Raw genomic sequence first — 19,375 nt, forward strand, 5'->3', positions numbered from 1 at the left:
TTTAAAAGACTTATAAGACACGCCTGGGTGGCTCAGCGGTTAAGCATCTGCCTTCGGCTCAGGGGGTGATCCTGGGGTTCTGGGATCGAGTCCCACATCGGGCTCCCTGCATGGAGCCTGCTTCTCCCTCTGCCTATGTCTCTGCCTCTCTCTCTCTGTGTCTCTCATGAATAAATGAATAAAATCTTTCAAGAAATAAAAAGGCTTATTAGCTGGGGCTTTTTTTAAATTATTATTTTGTTGATTGTCTAGGCAGAAGAAATAAATTCAGGAAATGCTAATAATGCAGGTTAAACCTATAAGCACGTGGTGCCTGAAGCCCTTACATTGTGAAGAGCACAAGGGAATGAGGAAGTATTGTTTCAGTATTTGCAAACTATTGAGGTCATTAACAAATGAGTGAAGATCCAACCAACATACATCTTTGATGTCTCATTTTCCTCTTATTTATTAAAGTAAAGCAAAATGTCAAGCAGCCTTCATGTTGGAACTACATTCAGTCACCAAATGCATTAGTAGGTTAGTTAGACATCTGCCAGCACACAGGAGATGGAACCGCTTGCCAGGTACACACAGTTTGTAATCTAGAATTTGTTGATCTCCACTTTCTGCCCCTGCCATTACCTCTGCTGGGAACCTTTGTGTAGTGAATAAACTGTCCTGCAGTACGCTATGGTCCTAGCCCTAGGGACTTCCATTGAGTCATGCCAGTTTTACTCTATTGTGTCTGTCCTACACTAGTTCCTGGCAGCCAACAACCTGGTTTCTTCCCAGAGTCTTAAACAAATAGTATGTAACATTCTCTCTCTTTCTTCTTTTCTGCATCCCTGAAAGATTCACTTTTTTTTTAAGAAAAATTTTTATTCAAATTCAATTTAATTAACGTATACTGTATAATTAATTTCAGAGGTAGAATTCCATGACTCATCAGTTGCATATAACACCCAGTGCTCATCACATCAAGTGCCCTCCTTAATGCCCATCACCCAGTTATCCCCTCCCTTCCCCCCTCCCAGTGACACTGTTTGTTTCCTAGAATTAAGAGTCTCTTACCATTTGCCTCCTTCTGTTTTCATTTTATTTTATTTTTCCTTCCCTTCCCCTAAGTTGATCTGTTTTGTTTCTTAAATTCCACATATGAGTGAAATCATATAGTATTTGTCTTTCTCTGACTTATTTCGTTTTCACTTCGACCATCATGTGGCTGGTAAGGCTCGCAGCCTGATGCCCTGGCTTGCATTCTCTATACCAGAATTTCAGAAACGGAATCCACCACCTGTGATTGTGATTTGCTGAAAGGAAGTGGGATGGAAAGGAATGGGATGAAGTCATCTGGAGAATCTTCTCCCAAGACTGGTTCGTCTGCAAGTTTATTTGCTTGAAGCGCAATCCAATATTTGAAACTTAAGAGCCGTATCTGAACACCAGGACTGACCACATAATTTGCGGGGCCTGGTGCAAAATGAAAATGTGGGCTCCTTGTTCAAAATTATTAATAATTTCAAGATGGTGATAGCAGGCTTTTAATCAAGCCAGGGCCTTTCTGCATTCAAGGCTCTGGGAGGCACAGGTCATACTCCATGGTGCTGGTCCTGTTGTACACTCTTTTTCCATTCCTTCAGAAATATCCCTAATTACTGTCCCCTTTCCCGACTCAGGGACACAGATGCTCTGGGCATGAGTCACATTCAAAGAGGCAAAAATGAAAAGCATTTTAATATATTTTTAAAATACCTTGGGTTCTTTAAATTTCCTAAATTGTGTCCAGCTCTACTCTCTGAGTCTGTGAAAACTAAGAGAATGGCAAAACTGAATTTCTTTCATGTATTTATCCATTCATTTATCATTTATTTATTGAGCACCTCCTATCCTCCTAGGACTGTCCCCAGCTCCAACGATTCAATAGTGAGCAAAACAGACATGTCCTTTCCTTGTGAGGCTCTCTATTTAGAGCAGGAAATGAACTCTAAACAAATAATGATTCACATGAATATATAATTACAAACTGGGATGAGAGAAGACGCATGATTTCATGAGCAGGCCTAGCCCAAGTTATAGGGATGACATTGGGTGATTAGAGATGTTTTCCCCCAAGTGAACTTGATCAGAGGCCTGAGTAAATATTTAAAAAGAGGGAGCCAAGCCCATTCCAAGCAGAAGGAAGAGCAGGAGCCTAGACATGGCCTAGCCTTCTGTATGACCCCAGCACACTCCTTGCAGGAGAATATCCCTCTCTCCTGACTGCTCAGGGTTGAATCTAAGCTGCTCTAAACTGCTGCCTTTTCAGATTCTCTGATTCTTGGAAACGGAGGATTGGCAAGACAGCTGAAAATGACCAAGAAGAGGGTGCACTGGGTCCCCAGATCTTCTGGTGGTCTCGTGAATCTCGGCATGGACATGAGCAATGACATGGTTTCAGGGCTTAGCTACGTAAGTTGGTCACCTTTGCATCAAAATACCAGGAAGCTAAATTGACAGGGTATTCTCAATGGTTACAAATTAGATCAGAAAATTTTGTGTCATATTATTCAACCTTGATTTCTTTTAATGGATCCCGGGCTTCTACAATTAGATGTATCATATGCCCTGGTCATGACACGTCTTCACAGTCGGTCTATCATCTATCAATTATCTATTACTTATTTATCTATGTATGCACTTATAATAGTACAATAAACACCTCTAAACCCATCACCAACTTAACAACTTGAACCTTGCTATTGGCCCTCCCCTCAATTCACTCCCTAACTTCCCTACCTGAAGTAACCACTTTCCTGAATCTTTTCTTATCAATCCCTTACTATGCTTTTAAGGTAGTATTATTTATTCTATATGAAGTTCTAGAGATAATATTTTAAAAATTTTAGTTGTTTCCCGCTTTACTAAAAGGGTTGCATGTGATGTTTGGGGGTTACTTTCTTACTTATTGATTTCTTTTTAGTAGGTTTACCTTCAGAGGGTGACTTGGTCTTTCATTCTGTGGGTGACTAACTCTAGCTCCCTTTATTCTTGTCTACAGTGTGTATCATAGATAAGAACCCGGGGAGGTGGAGTGGCTTGCCCAGAGTCACCCAGTGAACATAGGCAGAACCAAGGCTGGGCCCCAGTTGTTCTGACTCTTGGCCCACTGCTTATTCCCTACCCCGCAACCTTTCTTTTGTTTATTTTTTAATTGAGATATAATTGACATAAAACATGTTAGTTTCAGGTGTACCACATAATGATTCAATATTTGTGTAAAGTGTGAAAGAGTTACTACAACATAACATCCATCACCTCTTATAGTTATAAGTCTTTTTCTTGTGATGGGAAATTTTAAGATAAACTCTTAGCAGTTTTCAAGCCTACAACACAGTGTTATTAACTATAGTTGCCATGCTGTGCATTAATTACAGCCCCATGACACTTATTTCATAACTGGAAATCTGTACCTTTTGACCTCCTTTGCCCATTTCACCCACTCCCCACCCCCACATCTGGCAACCACTAATCTGTTCCCTGAGTACTTCGTTACTGTTGTCATTGTGTTTAGGTTCCACATATAAGTGAGATCATACAATGCTTGTCTTTTTCTGTCTGACTCTAGGAAATCAGGATATATAAAGCTTGATGTGGGAAGATCCATTGTCCTTGGGTGGCTGGTCTAACCCTCCAAGATAGTATTTATGAGGTCGGGAAACTGATGCTCTTTCATTTTTTCTTTCCCAAGAATACTTACACTGTAGGAGATGGCTCGTGGAGCCAGCAGGTGAAGAAGCCTGAAGCACCAGCGACAGTCCTCCCTTGGGAGAAATACAATGCTGCCTGGAGAACCATGATTCCCTTCCGTCCCAAGCCAAAGTGAGTTCTGATGGGGAGTTCTGAGGGGCAGCACCCATTAAGGCAATGTTCCTCAGTCCTGAACACCTAGATCCCTCTCAAAGATGTATCCACATGTCTCCACACAGTCATGTCACCCACTACAGTCACATACCTCCAGAGCAGCCCAAGGACATCAGGGAGGCAGAGTCAGCTCATTCACTCCCTTGTTCATTCATTCCTTCCTTCATTCATCCATCCATCCAACAAGGGTTCATTGAGCACCTACATATGCCAGGCACTGTGCTAGATAGACCTCAGGGGAACAGTGGTAAGCAAGACAGATGTGATCCTTGCTCATCATAGACCACACACTTGGGAGAAAGACAATAATAAGCAAGTAAACTCCTAAACAAACATGGTTACAAGCAGCTTGAAGATGTATTATGAAAAAGTGTGGGGGTGCAAAGAGACAGTGAAACAGCGACAACTGGTAGGTTCTTGGTATGTAAGCTGGGCCCTGGAGGATAAACAAGACTTTAGTAGGCTAAAGTAAAGGAAGAATGACCTGGGCAGAGGGAATAGCATGTGCAAAGACCCGGCCTTGAGGTGGGAAGAACACAACATGACATGTTCAGGAATGGCAGAGGCCAGTGTCACTGGAGTCATGTGTGATAATGGGCATGGCATGAGACAAGACTGCAGAGGGCCATAAGTCTCCACAGGGCACATTAAGTATGTTAGTCTTTATTCTAAGAGAAATGGGGAGCTGTTGAAAGGGTCAATTGCCCAATGGTGTGACCCTTAAACTTTAAGGAAATTCAATGTATCCTTTTCCAGTATACATAGCTGAAAATAACCATCCCCAAATGTCTGACTTATAAAACCTTGCTCTCAGGGTCCTGCACAGAATCATGTACATATTCATTTATTCATTGTGTATGGACAAGACCTTAACATTCTTCTAGGCTGATTCTTTAGTGTTTTGTCACCAGGACTCCATTGTTTATTGTTTTGTTTTGTTTTAAAGATTTTATTTATTTATTCATAAGAAACACAAAGAAAGAGAAGCAGAGACATAGGCAGAGGGGGAAGCATTGGGGAGCCCGATGTGTGACTAGATCCTGAACCCTGGGATCACAGCCAGAGCCAAAGGCAGACGTTCAACCGCTGAGCCACCCAGGAACTCCAGGACTCTATTTTCTATTTACAATCCTCTCTTTTCTCTCACATGTTTGCTAAGATTTTATCTATCAATGGCCTGCAGTTGTTTTCCTATTTTTAAAAAAACTTGAGCTCCCATCACATTGTTCCCACTAGATTGTCCTCATCTCCATAGAGAATAAGAACCTGGGTACTTAGTGCTCCTAGGCAGCCTCATCTAGAGAAACATTCTGCTTCTGTCCAGCCTTCAGCGTAGCGGTACCTGCTCAAAGATTCTTCCCTTTCTCTGCAATCACTCATGGTTTCACATATCTGGCAATACCTGGTACCGATCCCCACCCTTCCTTCAGTTCCTTCTCTCTCCAGCCCTGTCCAAAATGCACAGCTGCGGGGGCAGTGTGCGGGCAGTGGGGCGGGGAAGGGGTATGAATGAAGAAGAGCCCATTGTCCAAAACAAAACAAAAACATGCTGTGCGTTTGGCATTTTTGTCTTCTCATCTTTCTCCCCAAGTTTCCTTTTTAACTGAATTTTCTTCAGATTGAAACAGATAGCATTAAAGGCAGCTTTGAAAAAAAAGTAGATATTATACACAATGCCAACAACATCTCCATCCAGTTATTATTTCATGTTTGTGAATCATTTCCAGGGATATGATCTTATCATCCTTATTTCCTTTTAATTCCATTCTTACTGTTTTTGTAAAAATTACATAAGCAAAATATAGAAAAAATGAAAGAGTGAGAATCTCTTTTCCTGTACCTTTACCAATTCTAATCCCTTTGTCAATCGCTATTAATAATTTGATATCAATGTATCCATATGTACAGATATAAATTTGTATATATAAAAACATAAATGCATATATACATATAATACAAAAATATATACAGGGGCACCTGGGTGGCTCAGTCGGTGAAGCATCTGCCTTCAGCTCAGGTCATGATCCTGGTGTTCTGGGATTAAGCCCCACATCCTTGGGCTGTACGCTCAGTGAGGCGTCTGCTTCTCTCTCTCCCTCTTTCCCTACCCTCACTGGTGCTTTCTCTCTTACATGCTCTCTCTCTCAAATAAATAAACAAAATCTTTATTTTTTTTATTTTTTTTTATTTATGATAGTCACAGAGAGAGAGAGAGAGGCAGAGACACAGGCAGAGGGAGGAGAAGCAGGCTCCATGCACCGGGAGCCCGACGTGGGATTCGATCCCGGATCTCCAGGATCGCGCCCTGGGCCAAAGGCAGGCGCCAAACCGCTGCGCCACCCAGGGATCCCAAACAAAATCTTTAAAAAAAATAATGACAACTACATGACCTGTGACTTCTCTGCTAGGTTTCCTGCCCCACAGCCCATGGATGATGCTGGCCTGTTCTCCTATCTCACGATGTCATGGCTCACTCCCTTCATGATCCAGGGTGTACGGAGGCGCTTGAATGAGAACACCATCCCCCAGCTGTCAGTACATGATGCCTCAGACAAAAATGCTAAAAGGTAAAGTCATATCGGGTAAGCCACCAGATTGGTTAAAGGCCATGTCTTGCAGGATAGGTGACCAGAGATGCTGAAGAGTAGCAAGCAGCGCCCGTCTTTAGACAAAGAGTATTGGCTCTTCTTTGGTACCAAGAAGCCTCACTGTAGTTCATGAACATCCCGAAATGGCACACATATTTTATATATTAGGCTAGAGACTTTTGTCTGGAGCAAGAATTCATGTCTTTAATCAGATCTACCTAAGTCATCACTAACTAGTTGTGTGATTAAGTTTCCTCACAGGGATTAAATGGGGGTAAAATGAATGAGTGATTTCAAATGTCTTATATTCATGTTCCTACCTCTAGCTACTTCATGAGATGCCAGGTAGAGAATGGCATTTTCCAAAAGTCTTCCAGAAAATGGTAGTCCCATAAGACGTTTCCTGAAAAGAGCATTCATTGGTTAAAGAAGTTTGTGAAATGTGGCGTACTATTGCCAGGTCTCAGATTTGTTTACAAAGCAAATTAGTGGACTTAGAGCACTGAGAAAACAGAAACTGGTTCAATTTTGACTCACTGTTTCTCAGAATTATTCAGTAAAAGGAAAAAAAATGTTTTCAGGGAGCACCTACCTCTTCCAGATATTGATCAGAATCTCACTGCCTAGTAGCTATGATGTCAGACAAATCACTTTACCCTTACAGAGACCCTGTGTCCTTATGTCTAAAATAATGGACCATAAAATTGATCTCATGGTCTTTCACAGGATTGTTTTAAGAATCAAAGGAGAGGATAAATTCAGTTTAAAGCACATGGGAAAATGCCTGGTGCATAATAGGCACCAGTTAGGTGTTTGGTTGTTCTTCTCTGACCATTGTGAGTACAGGGTTTCCTGATTTATGTCTATTAGAGTGCACTGATCCTGCCATTTTTAAAAAGATTGTATTTATTTATTCATGAGAGTCACACAGAGAGAGGCAGAGACACAGGCAGAGGGAGAAGCAGGTTCCCTGTGGGGAGCCCCATGCGAGACTAGATCCAGGACCCTGGGATCACGACCTGAGCCAAGGCAGATGTTCAACCACCAAGCTAACCAGTCGTCCCAATTCTGCCATTTTTATTCTATAGCTCAGTATGTCTGTCTATCAATACTTTTACCATCACACCACATTCGGATTTGAAAAAAAAACAAAAAACAATGATCTGTGTGTTCACCCCTTTAGAAGGCTTCTTTCTCTGTGTTCCCCATTGAGCAAGCAGAATTCTGGGGTACATCTTCCCTAGCTCTTCAGAAAAACTGCTGTTACTTCCCTGATGATTTGTTGACAAGCGCCAGCCGTCTTCCTCACTACCACTGTCATCAGCCCAGCAGCAGAATCACCATTATCAGCACCATCATGTTCAGTATGACTATCATAATTCTCCGTAGTTTTCATTTTGGTCTATAGTCACAGAGCATTTCCCCATCCGTCGCCTCCTTTGACCATCACAAGGAAATAGGGCACATGCTTTTCCCCTGCTTTACACGTGAAGAGACTGAGGACTGAGAGAAGTAAAATGTAGTTCCCAGAGTTCTATAGCTAATGAACAGAGGAGGCAAAGTGTGAAGACAAGTCTTTTGAATCTGGTAATCATGGCCAGAAATTGATATGGTTGCTAGGAGAGCTGAGGGTAGGCTACAGGACACTTGAACTTACTTAGTCAAAGTTGAACCAACCCTAGAGCTTTTTGTCTCTGTGTATTGGGCCATATGTGGAGATAGAGCTGGAACAAAGAGAGATGGCCCCAAAGTTTGGCCCGAGTAATATTACCCATAAGCAATACAATCCTCTAACACATACAGGTGTCATGGGGACATTTCTGCTTTATTGACCTAAGGCCCAGACCACCCCCTCCTCCATCCCCGCAAGTTATCTGGCCCACACTGATGAGTATGGGATGGGGCAGTTGTTTTATAACTCAAGAAGGAAGAGGCAGCCTGGGGTTTTGATGTCAGGTTAGGGAATGTAGGACAGGAAAATTATTGTGGTGTTTGTTCCTTTCTGACTTTAAGCTGGGCATGAGTGTCCACGGCTGCAGGAGTAAAGAGCAGAAAGGGCTAGAACTGGCTGCCATGAGAGACTTGGCAGCAGAAGATGAGAACCAGAAGCTGACAGAGCCATTTGAGAACATGCACAAGCAGAGCTGCTCTTGGGCCCTGGGCACAAACAGTGGCCCACCGTGCTCCTGCTCCATAAGGAGTGGAAGCTTCAGGGAGTCCTGGAGTCCCTTGGTTTAGTCCTTGGTGTTCTCATCATGGACAGTGGTAATTGCTTTCCAGACAGTGGAACCAAACATTGTGGAGCAGGAGCCAGGAAGTAAAAGGGCAGATGCCAACATGGTGATTGCAGCTGACAGATTGGATCATGGGTGTGCAGGAAGCATCCAGAGCCAGATTAAGGCCCTGGAAGCCAGAAGTGCCACAATGATAATTTTCAGTTACCTGCTCCTGCATCAAACATAATATAAAATAAAAAAGAAGGATAAGAGAGTTGACAAAATTCTTAATTGCTGCCATGATAACTTCTTTGATGCTTTTTTTCCATTTTTTCCTCAAAGAAATGTTTTCAGTGTCCGTTTTGCGGATATAACATGAACAGCCTAGGCATCTTTAGCTCAAATTGGCAAAATAAGGGGACACTTTTAATTAAGTGATCCAACATTGGGGGCACTCTTTGGGGACTTTGAAATAAATGTAGGAACTTTCTGGAGGTCAGAGTTTTAGGTTTTATGAATCTTAATTTGTGCATAAAAGAAAGGGTGACATTATTCAGGGTAACAAAATAGTTGATGAGGGAAAGTTATCTCTTTTATTTATTTTTTAAAAGTAGGCATTGAGGGGAACCCTGGGTGGCTCAGTGGTTTAGCACCTGCCTTCGGCCCAGGGCGCGATCCTGGAGTCCCAGAATCGGGTCCTGCGTTGGGCTCCCGGCATGGGGCCTGCTTCTCCCTCTGCCTGTGTCTCTGCCTCTCTCTCTATGCCTATCATGAATAAATAAATAAAATCTTTAAAAAATAAAAAAATAAAAGTAGGCATTGAGCCTAACCTAGCATGGAGCCTAGCACAGGGCTTGAATTCACAACCCTGGGATCAAGACCTGAGCTGAGATCAGGAGTCAGATGCTTAACTGACTGAGCTACCAGGTGCCCTGAAAATTATTTTTTTTTATAGAAAAATTCAAACTGTTAAGTACAGCAGGAGTGTTAGAATTAGAAATCACTGTTTTACCAACTCTAATGGAAGCGGATTAATGGTCATCAATGATGATGAATGAATGGCAGTGAATGAGTCAGGCTAATACATCTTAACCCACTGACACCCTGAACATTACTAATAGAGGAACACCACACATTGCAAAAGAAGTATACTATATCACCTATTAAATATTTTTGCCAGTGACCTGAATTCTGAATTTCATTACACCTCTAGATCTAGCTAGGAGTTTAATAGAAAATATAAGGCACAAAAGGTTGTGTTAGACAACAGCACTAGGATGCAATCAGTCAAATCCAGAATATGGGAATTCTATGGAATAAATGACCCAGTTTCTTCACCAAACAAACAGCAGAAAATGCAGAGAAAGAGAAGCTGTTACAGTTTAAAAAGAGATGCAAGAAGCCTATCAGATTCATCACTGAAATGCAATATATGGACCTCATTTGGATTTTGAGTTTGGCCAACTGATTATAAAAACATGTTTTTGACATAATTAGAGAAATTTGAATACAGACCAGGTATTAATTACCATCAAGGAATTTTATTAATATATAATCAATGTGTTATATTATATTAATATATGATTACTAGTTATTAATAATTAATAGCAATTAATTGATAACCGTTGTATGTCACTGTAGTTTTTTATTTTTTATTTATTTTTTTTTCACTGTAGTTTTTTAAAAGGCCTTATCTGAAAGAGATACATACGGAAGCATTTGTAAATGAAATGATATATCTGGGATTTACTTGAAATACTCTATGCAAAGAGATTTCACTTGGCTCAATTTTCCTCTTTTGAAGGCTCTGCCTCCTTTGGGAAGAAGAAGTCTCAAGGCACGGGATTGAAAAAGCTTCAGTGCTTCGAGTGATGATGAGATTTCAAAGAACAAGAGCTCTTTTTGATATATTTCTGGGTTGCCTCTTCTCTGTCATGAGTGTGCTAGGGCCAGTAAGTGGCTGGCTTCGTGAGGTTTGGGGGGCTCCAGGCTTTAGAGATTAGTACGTTCAAGTGCATACCTGGAGTTGGGAATTACTTGTCTCAGTTGCTACACAGAAGAAGACAACATTTGGAGGTAGTAGAGCTAGTAGTAGTTAAGAGTGTGAGTGCTGCAGCCATTGCTTCGGTTCAAGCCGTGGCCCTTAACTTCTGGATGACTTTGGGCAATTTGTTTAGCATCTCTGTGCCTTAGTTTCTTCAGGGAACCCCATCACACTCTTTATGATGGACCTCCTGGAAACCCTCATGATCAAAATGGATCGCATAACATTACCTACCTCTCAGCGTGAACTTAAATGAGATAGATATATAAAGCACCTAGAACATAGCCTGGCTCAGTACAAGCCTGCTGCTTCGAGAAATGGCTGGACAGCTATGGGAGTGTAGAAGGCAGAAACTAGTGGCTTCCATGTACCATGATTGAGATGAATCAACTTTATTTCCCATCTTCTAGGTCCTCAGCCTAAGGTTCTTTTTTTTTTTTTTTTTGGTTTTAATTTCCTTCCTTTTTTCTTTCTTTCTTTCTTTCTTTCTTTCTTTCTTTCTTTCTTTCTTTCTTTCTTTCTTTCTTTCTTCTTCTTCCTTCCTTCCTTCCTTCCTTCCTTCCTTCCTTCCTTCCTTCCTTCCTTCCTTCCTTCCTTCCTTCTTTCTTTCTCTTTGAGACAGAGAGAGAAAACACATGAGAAGGGGGAGGGGTAGAGGGAGAGGGAGAAACAGACTTTTGGCTGAGTACAGTGTCTGACATGGGGCTGGATCCCAAGACCCTGGGATCATGACCTGATCCAAAGGCAGATGCTTAACTGACTGAGCCACCCAGGCACCCTGTCAGCCTAAGATTCTGATTTCAGAGAGTAAGTCTCATTATCCCAGCTGGGGTCACATGCTCACCAGTTAGCCAGTAGAGTGTAGGGCACTTTGACCATCCAGCCTAAACTGCATGCAAGGGGACAGATGAAAGTCTCTCCAGAAGAAAACTGGAGCACTGAATAATCAAAACTCCTGTTTCCTTCTAGATGCTGTTTATACCAAAGATCCTGGAATATTCTGAAGAGCGGTCAGGGAATATTGCCTATGGGGTGGGACTCTGCTTTGCCCTCTTTTTCATAGAGTGCCTGAAGTCACTGAGTCTGTGCTCCTGCTGGGTCTTAAGCCAGCGCACAGGTGTCAGGTTTCGTTCTGCTGTTTTCTCCTTTGCTTTTGAGAAGCTAATACAATTCAAGTCTCTAACACACATCACCACTGGAGAGGTAAGTGCCTGGCACCTTACCAGAGGCCATACTTGCTTAGACTTCCTCCAGACATCCCTGACTTAGGGGCCAAGGGAAGGAAGAAAGGGAGTTAAGAGAGAAAGGAAACAATTCCTAGGATGAGTGTTGATAATCATCAACAATTGCCTGTAGGGACACAAGAACAGGTCAACACTAACCCAGGGAGATGCCGCTTGCATTCAGAGGCTTTCGACAAAATTTATTCATTCATTCAACACATAGTTACTGAGGCCTATTCTGGACCAGACCCTGTGCTAGGCCCTGGGGATATAGCAATGAACATAAAGACACAAACCATCAGAGAAGCACCTTGGGAAGTGCATCCCCTCAGCCAGCCTGGGGAGGAAGGTATGGAAGGATAGGCTAGCTCAGGGAAATCAAGGGAAAAGCAACTGCAGATCACCTCTTTGAGTGTTAATTCTTACCTGCAAAGAGGAGTACTTAGAGCTGCCTGGTTATTGTTATTGGTATATCAGTTCCCTGCTCTTGCTTCTCCTACAACAAAACACAAATATCCAAATGTCGACAGAGAGTGGAAAAATTTGCTCCAACTTATGACCCCCAAACATCCTCATGAACATAAGACAAGATGACCCACTTGAAAGTGGGGGTGGAAGTAGCTACTCACATGAGTAGTCCCAGAGAGCTGCTTCCATAGTTTTACTTTAAAATTAATTTTAAAAATATAATAAGACAAAATCAGAGAGGGAGACAAATTGTAAGAGACTCTTAACTACAGGAAACAAACTGAGGGTTGCTGGAGGCGAGGTGGGATAATTGGGTGATGGGCATTGAAGAGGGCACGTGATGTAATGAGCACTGAGCGTTACACACAACTGATAAATCACTGAATTTTATCTCTGAAATTAATAATATGTTATATGTTAATTAATTGAATGTAAATAAAATTTAAACAATTAAAAAATAGACAAAATAAAAAACACTTGCACCCATTCACCTTGGAAACAAAAAAAGGTGGAATAGATGACTCCCAAGACCCGGTCACTTCCAATATGCCTAGAGGTGACCACCACTATTAATTCCGCTTGTGTCCTTCTAGACTTTTCAGGTACACATGTAGATTTTCTGTAGAAAGCATATTGTATCTTGTGTTTTTACACAAAAACACAAAGTTTTTATTAAAAAAAGTAAAAAAAAAAAGTATGTGTTTTTACATAAATGATACTACCTTTTAGAATGTTCTGCTACTTTGTTTTACTAATAGAGAGTATATGATACAGTTTTCTGGGTGATTTTTTACATCAAGGATGCTGTTATTTGTGCTGTTTTGAATTTTTTCTTTCCTCTTCACTATGTCAGCCTTCCATATTAACACATATAAATCTCCCTCATTCCTTCTCAACTATGCTTACTTATAATTATAACATTTCCTCCCCCTCCATTTTTACTGAGATATAACTGACATATAATGTTGTATTTGTCCAAGGTATATAGGGTAATGATTTAATCTGCATGGCAAAATAATCACTACCGTAAGTTTAGTTACCATCCATCGCCTTACATGGTTACATTTTTTTTTCCCCGCAAAAAGAGCTTTTAAAATCTACTATCTTAGCAACTTTCAGGTATACGATACAATATTAACTCTGGTCACCATACTTATTTATAACTAAACGTTTTTACCTTTTGATCACCTCTACACATTTACCCCACCCACCTTTGAGCATTGTCAATGTGGTAAAATGAAGTGTTTTATATGCATTGTCTCATTAGTTGTCACATCAGTGCTATGGGGTAGGTTGTGTTATTATTCCCATTTTATTTCTATGGCAACTGAGGCACAGAGAGACTGGGTAATGTGTCCTTGGTTCTACAGCTAGTACATGACAAGTCTGGGACATGAACTCTGACAGTTTGCCTCAGGACCCAGTATTATCTAATACTCCTTAGGTGGATGCTTAAAAGTTGGGAAGGTTAAACTTTCCCCATGAATGGACATTTAGAATGTTTCCAGGGTTTTGCTGCTATAAGCACAACTACAGTGAAAGTCCTTGTGCGTGCTTCCTCTAGCACTTGTGAATGTTTCTCAACAGAGAAATGAAATAGCCAAGTCATGGGGTTTGCGCAATTGTTAACTTTCAAAGATACTGTTCAACTCCCTTCTGAAGTGGCTGTACCAAGCTATGCTTCCTTATACACTTTACATTTTTGTAAAGATTCAACCTGGAGCACATCCTGGGAACTGGAAGGACATAAATTTAAAGTGAAAAGGAAACTACTTCTTAAGGCATTCAGATAGGTCATTCTAGAAGACATTCATGATTTTGGTTCTTAAATATTTGTTGATTTGGAATGTCAGCTTTTATGTGATACAGAACTGGGCAATATGTGTTAGGGAGCAGGGAAGTGGACAGAAGAGTCTATAGCAAAATAGAAAAAAAAAAAGGATAAAAAGACTTAGTTCCTGCCTAAAAAAAAAATTCAGCCAATAGTAGTAGTAGTAGTAGTAGTAGTAGTAGTAAGAATAGAATAGAATAGAATGAGATAGAAGACTAGAAGTAACTCTCTGGAGAATCTGGGTATGAGAAGTTATAGCAAGAGTATAGTAAAATATCACTTTTATGAAGCAAAGTCTGCTTCTGCAGATCCTTTTTATTTCATTGACATCCTCACAACAACCATATAAAGTGGGTATAATTATTTCGGCTTCATAGGTGGAGAAGCTGAGCCTCAGAGTGGCACAGTAATGGGCCCAGGGTCACACAGAGAGAGTAAGAGGAGAGCTGTGAACTTGGTGTTTTTGTCTCTTGCACCCTGCTCTCAAGCCTTCCGGTCCCGTGCATGTGTAGCCCCTTCCAGGTATCTGAAGAGGTGATACCTGTGCCCTCGGGCTTGCTGTCTTACAGGCCATCAGCTTCTTCACCAGCGACATAAACTACCTGTTTGAAGGGGTGTACTACGGTCCCCTGATCTGGCTCATCTGCTCGTTGCTGATTTCTTGCACTCTCAGCTCCTACTTCATTCTTGGACCTACTGTGCTCTCCGCCACTTTTTGCTATCTCCTGATTTTGCCAGTGGAGGTAACGTCTTTCTTTGCCACCCATTTGATGTTGGATGGTCCCTGGAACCCCCAAAGCCCTGGAATCTGGGGTACTAGTGAGTGGAAATATTGACTTCTGTTGACTGTTCATTCCATTGTGGTTACGTTTCAGCTTTACTTTCTGCATCAAACTGTTCTCTGGCCACAACATTGGCCAAAGAAACAAGAGGTGAATAGGATGGGCAACAGTCCATCTCACAGATCTGCTTCATGGACTTGCCTTAGTAGATATCCTCCATATAAGGGTTTCGTTCCTTCTCTTCTTCCCAGAATGTAGTAATGTAATAGCCCAGATAGCATTTAACACTTGGCCAAGTACAGTATAATGGGAGAAGGGAAGCAAATTTGCTGACAAAGACTCAGGTAAAATAAAATTGGGCCAAACGAGAAGTGACTTTTGGAGTATGTTTCCTCTGGATGATTGAAATCAAAGGTTTTCCTCCCTCAGCACAAGTATTGTGATCAAAAGGTGATTGTAACTGTTGGCGGGTTTAGGGTTCCGCAAGGCAGCGGAGTCATGTTTCTGTTTAGTTAGCCACAGCCTGGCTTGGGACATAGGAGAGAAACACTCCCAGGATGTGTGAGGCAGGTGCCCTAAGGCAAGATGGAGACATTTCTATTGGAAAGTCTTCAGCAGGACCCTAGAACTTAGAGTCACAATGGTTCCAATGGGGCAGGATTAAATCTGGGTATTTAACCCACATCTGGATCTTACCTTTGGATAAACTCCTAGTTGCCTTACTTAGGCTGGGCTGAACTCTCCTGCCCTTGTCAACAGAAGCTCTTGCTGCATCCTGACTGCAGGTGCTCCTGATCAAAAAGATTGTTAAGATACACAGTCATTTATCTGAGATCAGCGACCAGCGCATCCGTGTGACCAGTGAAGTTCTCACCTGCATTAAGCTGATTAAAATGTATGCATGGGAGAAACCATTTGAAAAAATAATTAAAGGTACAGAAAATCTCTTTTTCTGCTCAGAGCCTCAGGATGTCATGGTGGGCCAAGCCTCTCATCTTTTGGGGGGTTCTTTCATGCTCTGGGAGTTGTTTGGTGCTCTTTGGAAAATGCTCTTATAACTGGTTAATTTCAGTGCTCCCTCCCTTTTTAAAAAATATCTCAGACCTCAGAAGGAAGGAAAGGAAACTATTGGAGAAGTCTGGGATCATCCAGAGCCTGACCACTGCCTCCCTGTTCATAGCCCCCACAGTGGCCACAACGGTGATGTTCCTCATCCACACATGCTTACAACTGAAACTCACGGTTTCATTAGTAAGTGCTTGGAATGCTTTGTTCCCCTCTCCCCTCCCCCATATTGATAGGGAGCTTTCCTTATGTGTCTTTTCTTAGACCTCCCCGCTCAGAGATCTGAAAGTTTGCAAACGGATAATAGATGCAGACTTCGATTTTCCAGACTTTTAGGACGCTCAAACTTTGTTCTGCCTCAATCTGCCTGAAAGAACTGACATCCCTTGGATAGCAAACATGGGAGGGAGAAATGAGAAAGTCATCTACGGGCACAGGGGAGGTGAAATGTGTAGTTAAAAACTTGATGATTCTGATATATGCCTTGAGGTTGCAAATCCTAAACTAAGGAGTTTCTCTGAACCCAAAATAGAGAGGCCCTGGGAATATACTTTATGTAAAAAGCTAGAGCTTCTTTTGTTTTCTCTTTGTGGTCTGACACTGGCCCAGAAAAGCAGCAGCTATCTTTTTGGGGTAGCATCCCAGTTCCCTGAGGAAAAAAGTCGGGGTGCTGCTTTGGGAGAGGTTTGAATCCAGGTGGATTTGGGGCAGAGCAAAGCAAGAGGGGGAGCATTTGAGAGTCTGCAGCCAAGGGTCCGTTTGTGCTCCAGGCAGCAGGCACTTCTCCTTGGCCCAGACACGCATTAGAAAAGCACCTGTGAAGGCTTGAGGGTGGACGCAGGGGCTTTTGTAGGAGAAGCTCTCAGCAGGACTTTGGGGTTACACTGCACTCACACAGTGAAGGATGAAGGAGGGAGTGAAGATGCGGCATGGACTGGAAAGTCTCCAAGGTACTTTAGGTCATATTCTGGGATCCTGAGTGCCGAAGGTGGTGTGTTGTAGTCAGGAAAAGTCTCCAGTAGAGAGTGTGGTGTGAATTAGGCTTGAAGTGCAGGGAGATTTGGAACATTAGAAGACTAGAGTATCTAAGGCAAGGAAGATTAAATATAATTGTAACAGCAATAATCGTTCCAAGCTACTTTGACAGTAGACAAACTTTCTCGTGTGTACTTTCTCAGTGTTTCCCCACCTTTATTCCTGCACCTGCTTGATGATTTTGGCAGTTAAGCCAACAGGAAAATTCAGCTTGTTGGAGGAGGGGCCCTGGCCAAAGTTGCAGAACTACCCAGTGGCTAAGCTATAGCAGGAGCCAGGCCTACAGAAATGGAGTTGCCAAGATGACTGCTTCTTCCCCATCCCCACTCTTTCCAGTCTCCCCAGAATACTGGCTTGGTCCCTACCAAATGATGGACCAGCCTATCAGAAGCAGCAAGGTCTGGCCCTGTGGCTTCCCTGACTCAGGGATGGAGGCCTCAGGGGGTGGAAAGGGAAGGACAGGGATGTGACCCTCACCACCTCCACCTCTCTTTGTCCAGGTCTTCACTGTGGCGGGCACCTTGATTCCCTTGCGGCTGTCAGTATTCTTTGTGCCCTTTGCAGTAAAAGGCCTCACGAATTCCAAGTCTGCAGCAGAAAGGTTTAAGGTACGTGGACTGTTTGTGTGGCTCTGTGTTGGGAGCTCATTTGCCTTTAGTTATATGATGCTCCCCCTGAAAATGACCCCAGGGTGAGGCCGACTCCAGCCTTGGTGGAGAGGAATTGGTTCACTCAGTGACCTCCTGTACCCAGGCTTGGGTGGGGGCTGGGAAGACAGATGAATCAGGCCCCCTGGGGAGATCTTAGGATAGTGTATGCAAACCAGATCCCAGACAGGAGGTCTACAGATCCTGTCCAGGTTGCTATAGGGTTACCCTGATGGTTCTGCTTTAAAACAAACAAACAAACAAACAAACACACAAACAAACAATATTTGTGGCTTGCATTTTGAAACCTGGAAATTTTATATTAAAATCAGATTTCTGGATTTTCCTGAATAACCAGAAGATCTGGGAACATTAGACTCACATTTTCCTGTGGCCACAAACAGCTGGAGCTGGGGTGATAGTTACCCTATTTAGGTGAGGCATTCAGATACAGTTTGCTGTAGCCTCCATGGTGCCCTATTGCAGCTCCAACACTGGGGCTGTTTTACTTACCATTTATCCTCTTTTTTTTTTTAATTTAAAGATTTTCATTTATTTATTCATGAGAGACACACAAGGAAAGGCAGAGACATAGGCAAAGGAAGAAGCAGGCCTCCCGCCAGGAGCCTTATGCAGGACTCAATCCCAGGACCCCAGGACCACAACCTGAGCCAAAGGCTGACGCTCAACCACTGAGCCACCCAGGCGTCCCTACCATTTATCTTCTTAGCAAATGGTTTACTTCACTTCTTTACGTAGCTTGTCTTGCTCCTATAGCATCTGAGTTTAAAAACCCTAATCTAAACCAATTTTAAAAAGATATTTTAGTCATCTCATTTAAATGCATGTGGTTCCCAACTTATTCATTCACTCATTTATTCAAAAAGTATTTACTGGACACCTATCTTCTGCCAAGTACTGAGACTGGGAATTCTACTCTGAGCCTGACCAACAGGATCCCTGCTCTCAGGGAGTTATAATTGGTATTACAAATAGACCAGTAGCAAGTAAATTAATGGTCAAGGAAGATAACATTAGATCATGAAAAGCTGCAGTGTCAGTCAAATGATGTGATGTTCTAGAGAGTGTGTGGGGAAGAGCTGGGGCAACTCTGGGTAGGCTGGACCCAGGAGGCCCCTCTGTAAGGTGATTGTTGATCTGAATGATGATAACTAAGCAGCTGGAATAGCAAGTGTAAAAGCCCTGAGACTAGAATGAACTTAGCTTGTCTGAGTAAGGACAAGATAGTCCTTTATTTATAAATAGTCCTAGGAGCTCCCTGGGCTTCTCAGCTGCTGATCTGGGCTCCCTGCTGCCTTCTTTCTGTACACTAGGTACAGAAGGCTCCATCCACTGGTATCCTGGCTAGGCTATCCCATCCTCCCCTCTGGGCCTGTTTTCATCTGCAGGGTGGGCAGAGATGAGGAAGCTACAGTCTGGGCTCCGAAGAATGGGTAAGGATGTTCGCTGAAGGAATGCCTGGAGAGACAGCTCAGAGGTCAGAGAGCTTCTGGCTAGGGATGGTGTAGTTACGTTGGGAGAGAAGGGAGCAGGAAGGGTGAGGGCAAGGGCAAAGATCTTGAACCCAGGGCTG

General features: G+C 42.5%; 1 protein-coding gene across 1 annotated transcript in view; it reads left to right on the top strand.

Moving 5' to 3' along the window:
• Positions 1–2,331: 2,331 nt before the first annotated feature.
• Positions 2,332–19,375, top strand: part of ABCC11 (ATP binding cassette subfamily C member 11) — a 58,335-nt gene continuing 41,291 nt past the window's right edge. Inside the window, 9 exon segments of the mRNA XM_041766941.1 lie at positions 2,332–2,430; positions 3,710–3,840; positions 6,291–6,449; positions 10,491–10,638; positions 11,700–11,933; positions 14,822–14,995; positions 15,820–15,967; positions 16,137–16,285; positions 17,635–17,742. Of these exon segments, the coding sequence (XP_041622875.1) occupies positions 2,332–2,430; positions 3,710–3,840; positions 6,291–6,449; positions 10,491–10,638; positions 11,700–11,933; positions 14,822–14,995; positions 15,820–15,967; positions 16,137–16,285; positions 17,635–17,742 (1,350 nt within the window).

Source organism: Vulpes lagopus, chromosome 8 (genome assembly GCF_018345385.1).
Source record: "Vulpes lagopus strain Blue_001 chromosome 8, ASM1834538v1, whole genome shotgun sequence".
NCBI lineage: Eukaryota > Metazoa > Chordata > Mammalia > Carnivora > Canidae > Vulpes > Vulpes lagopus.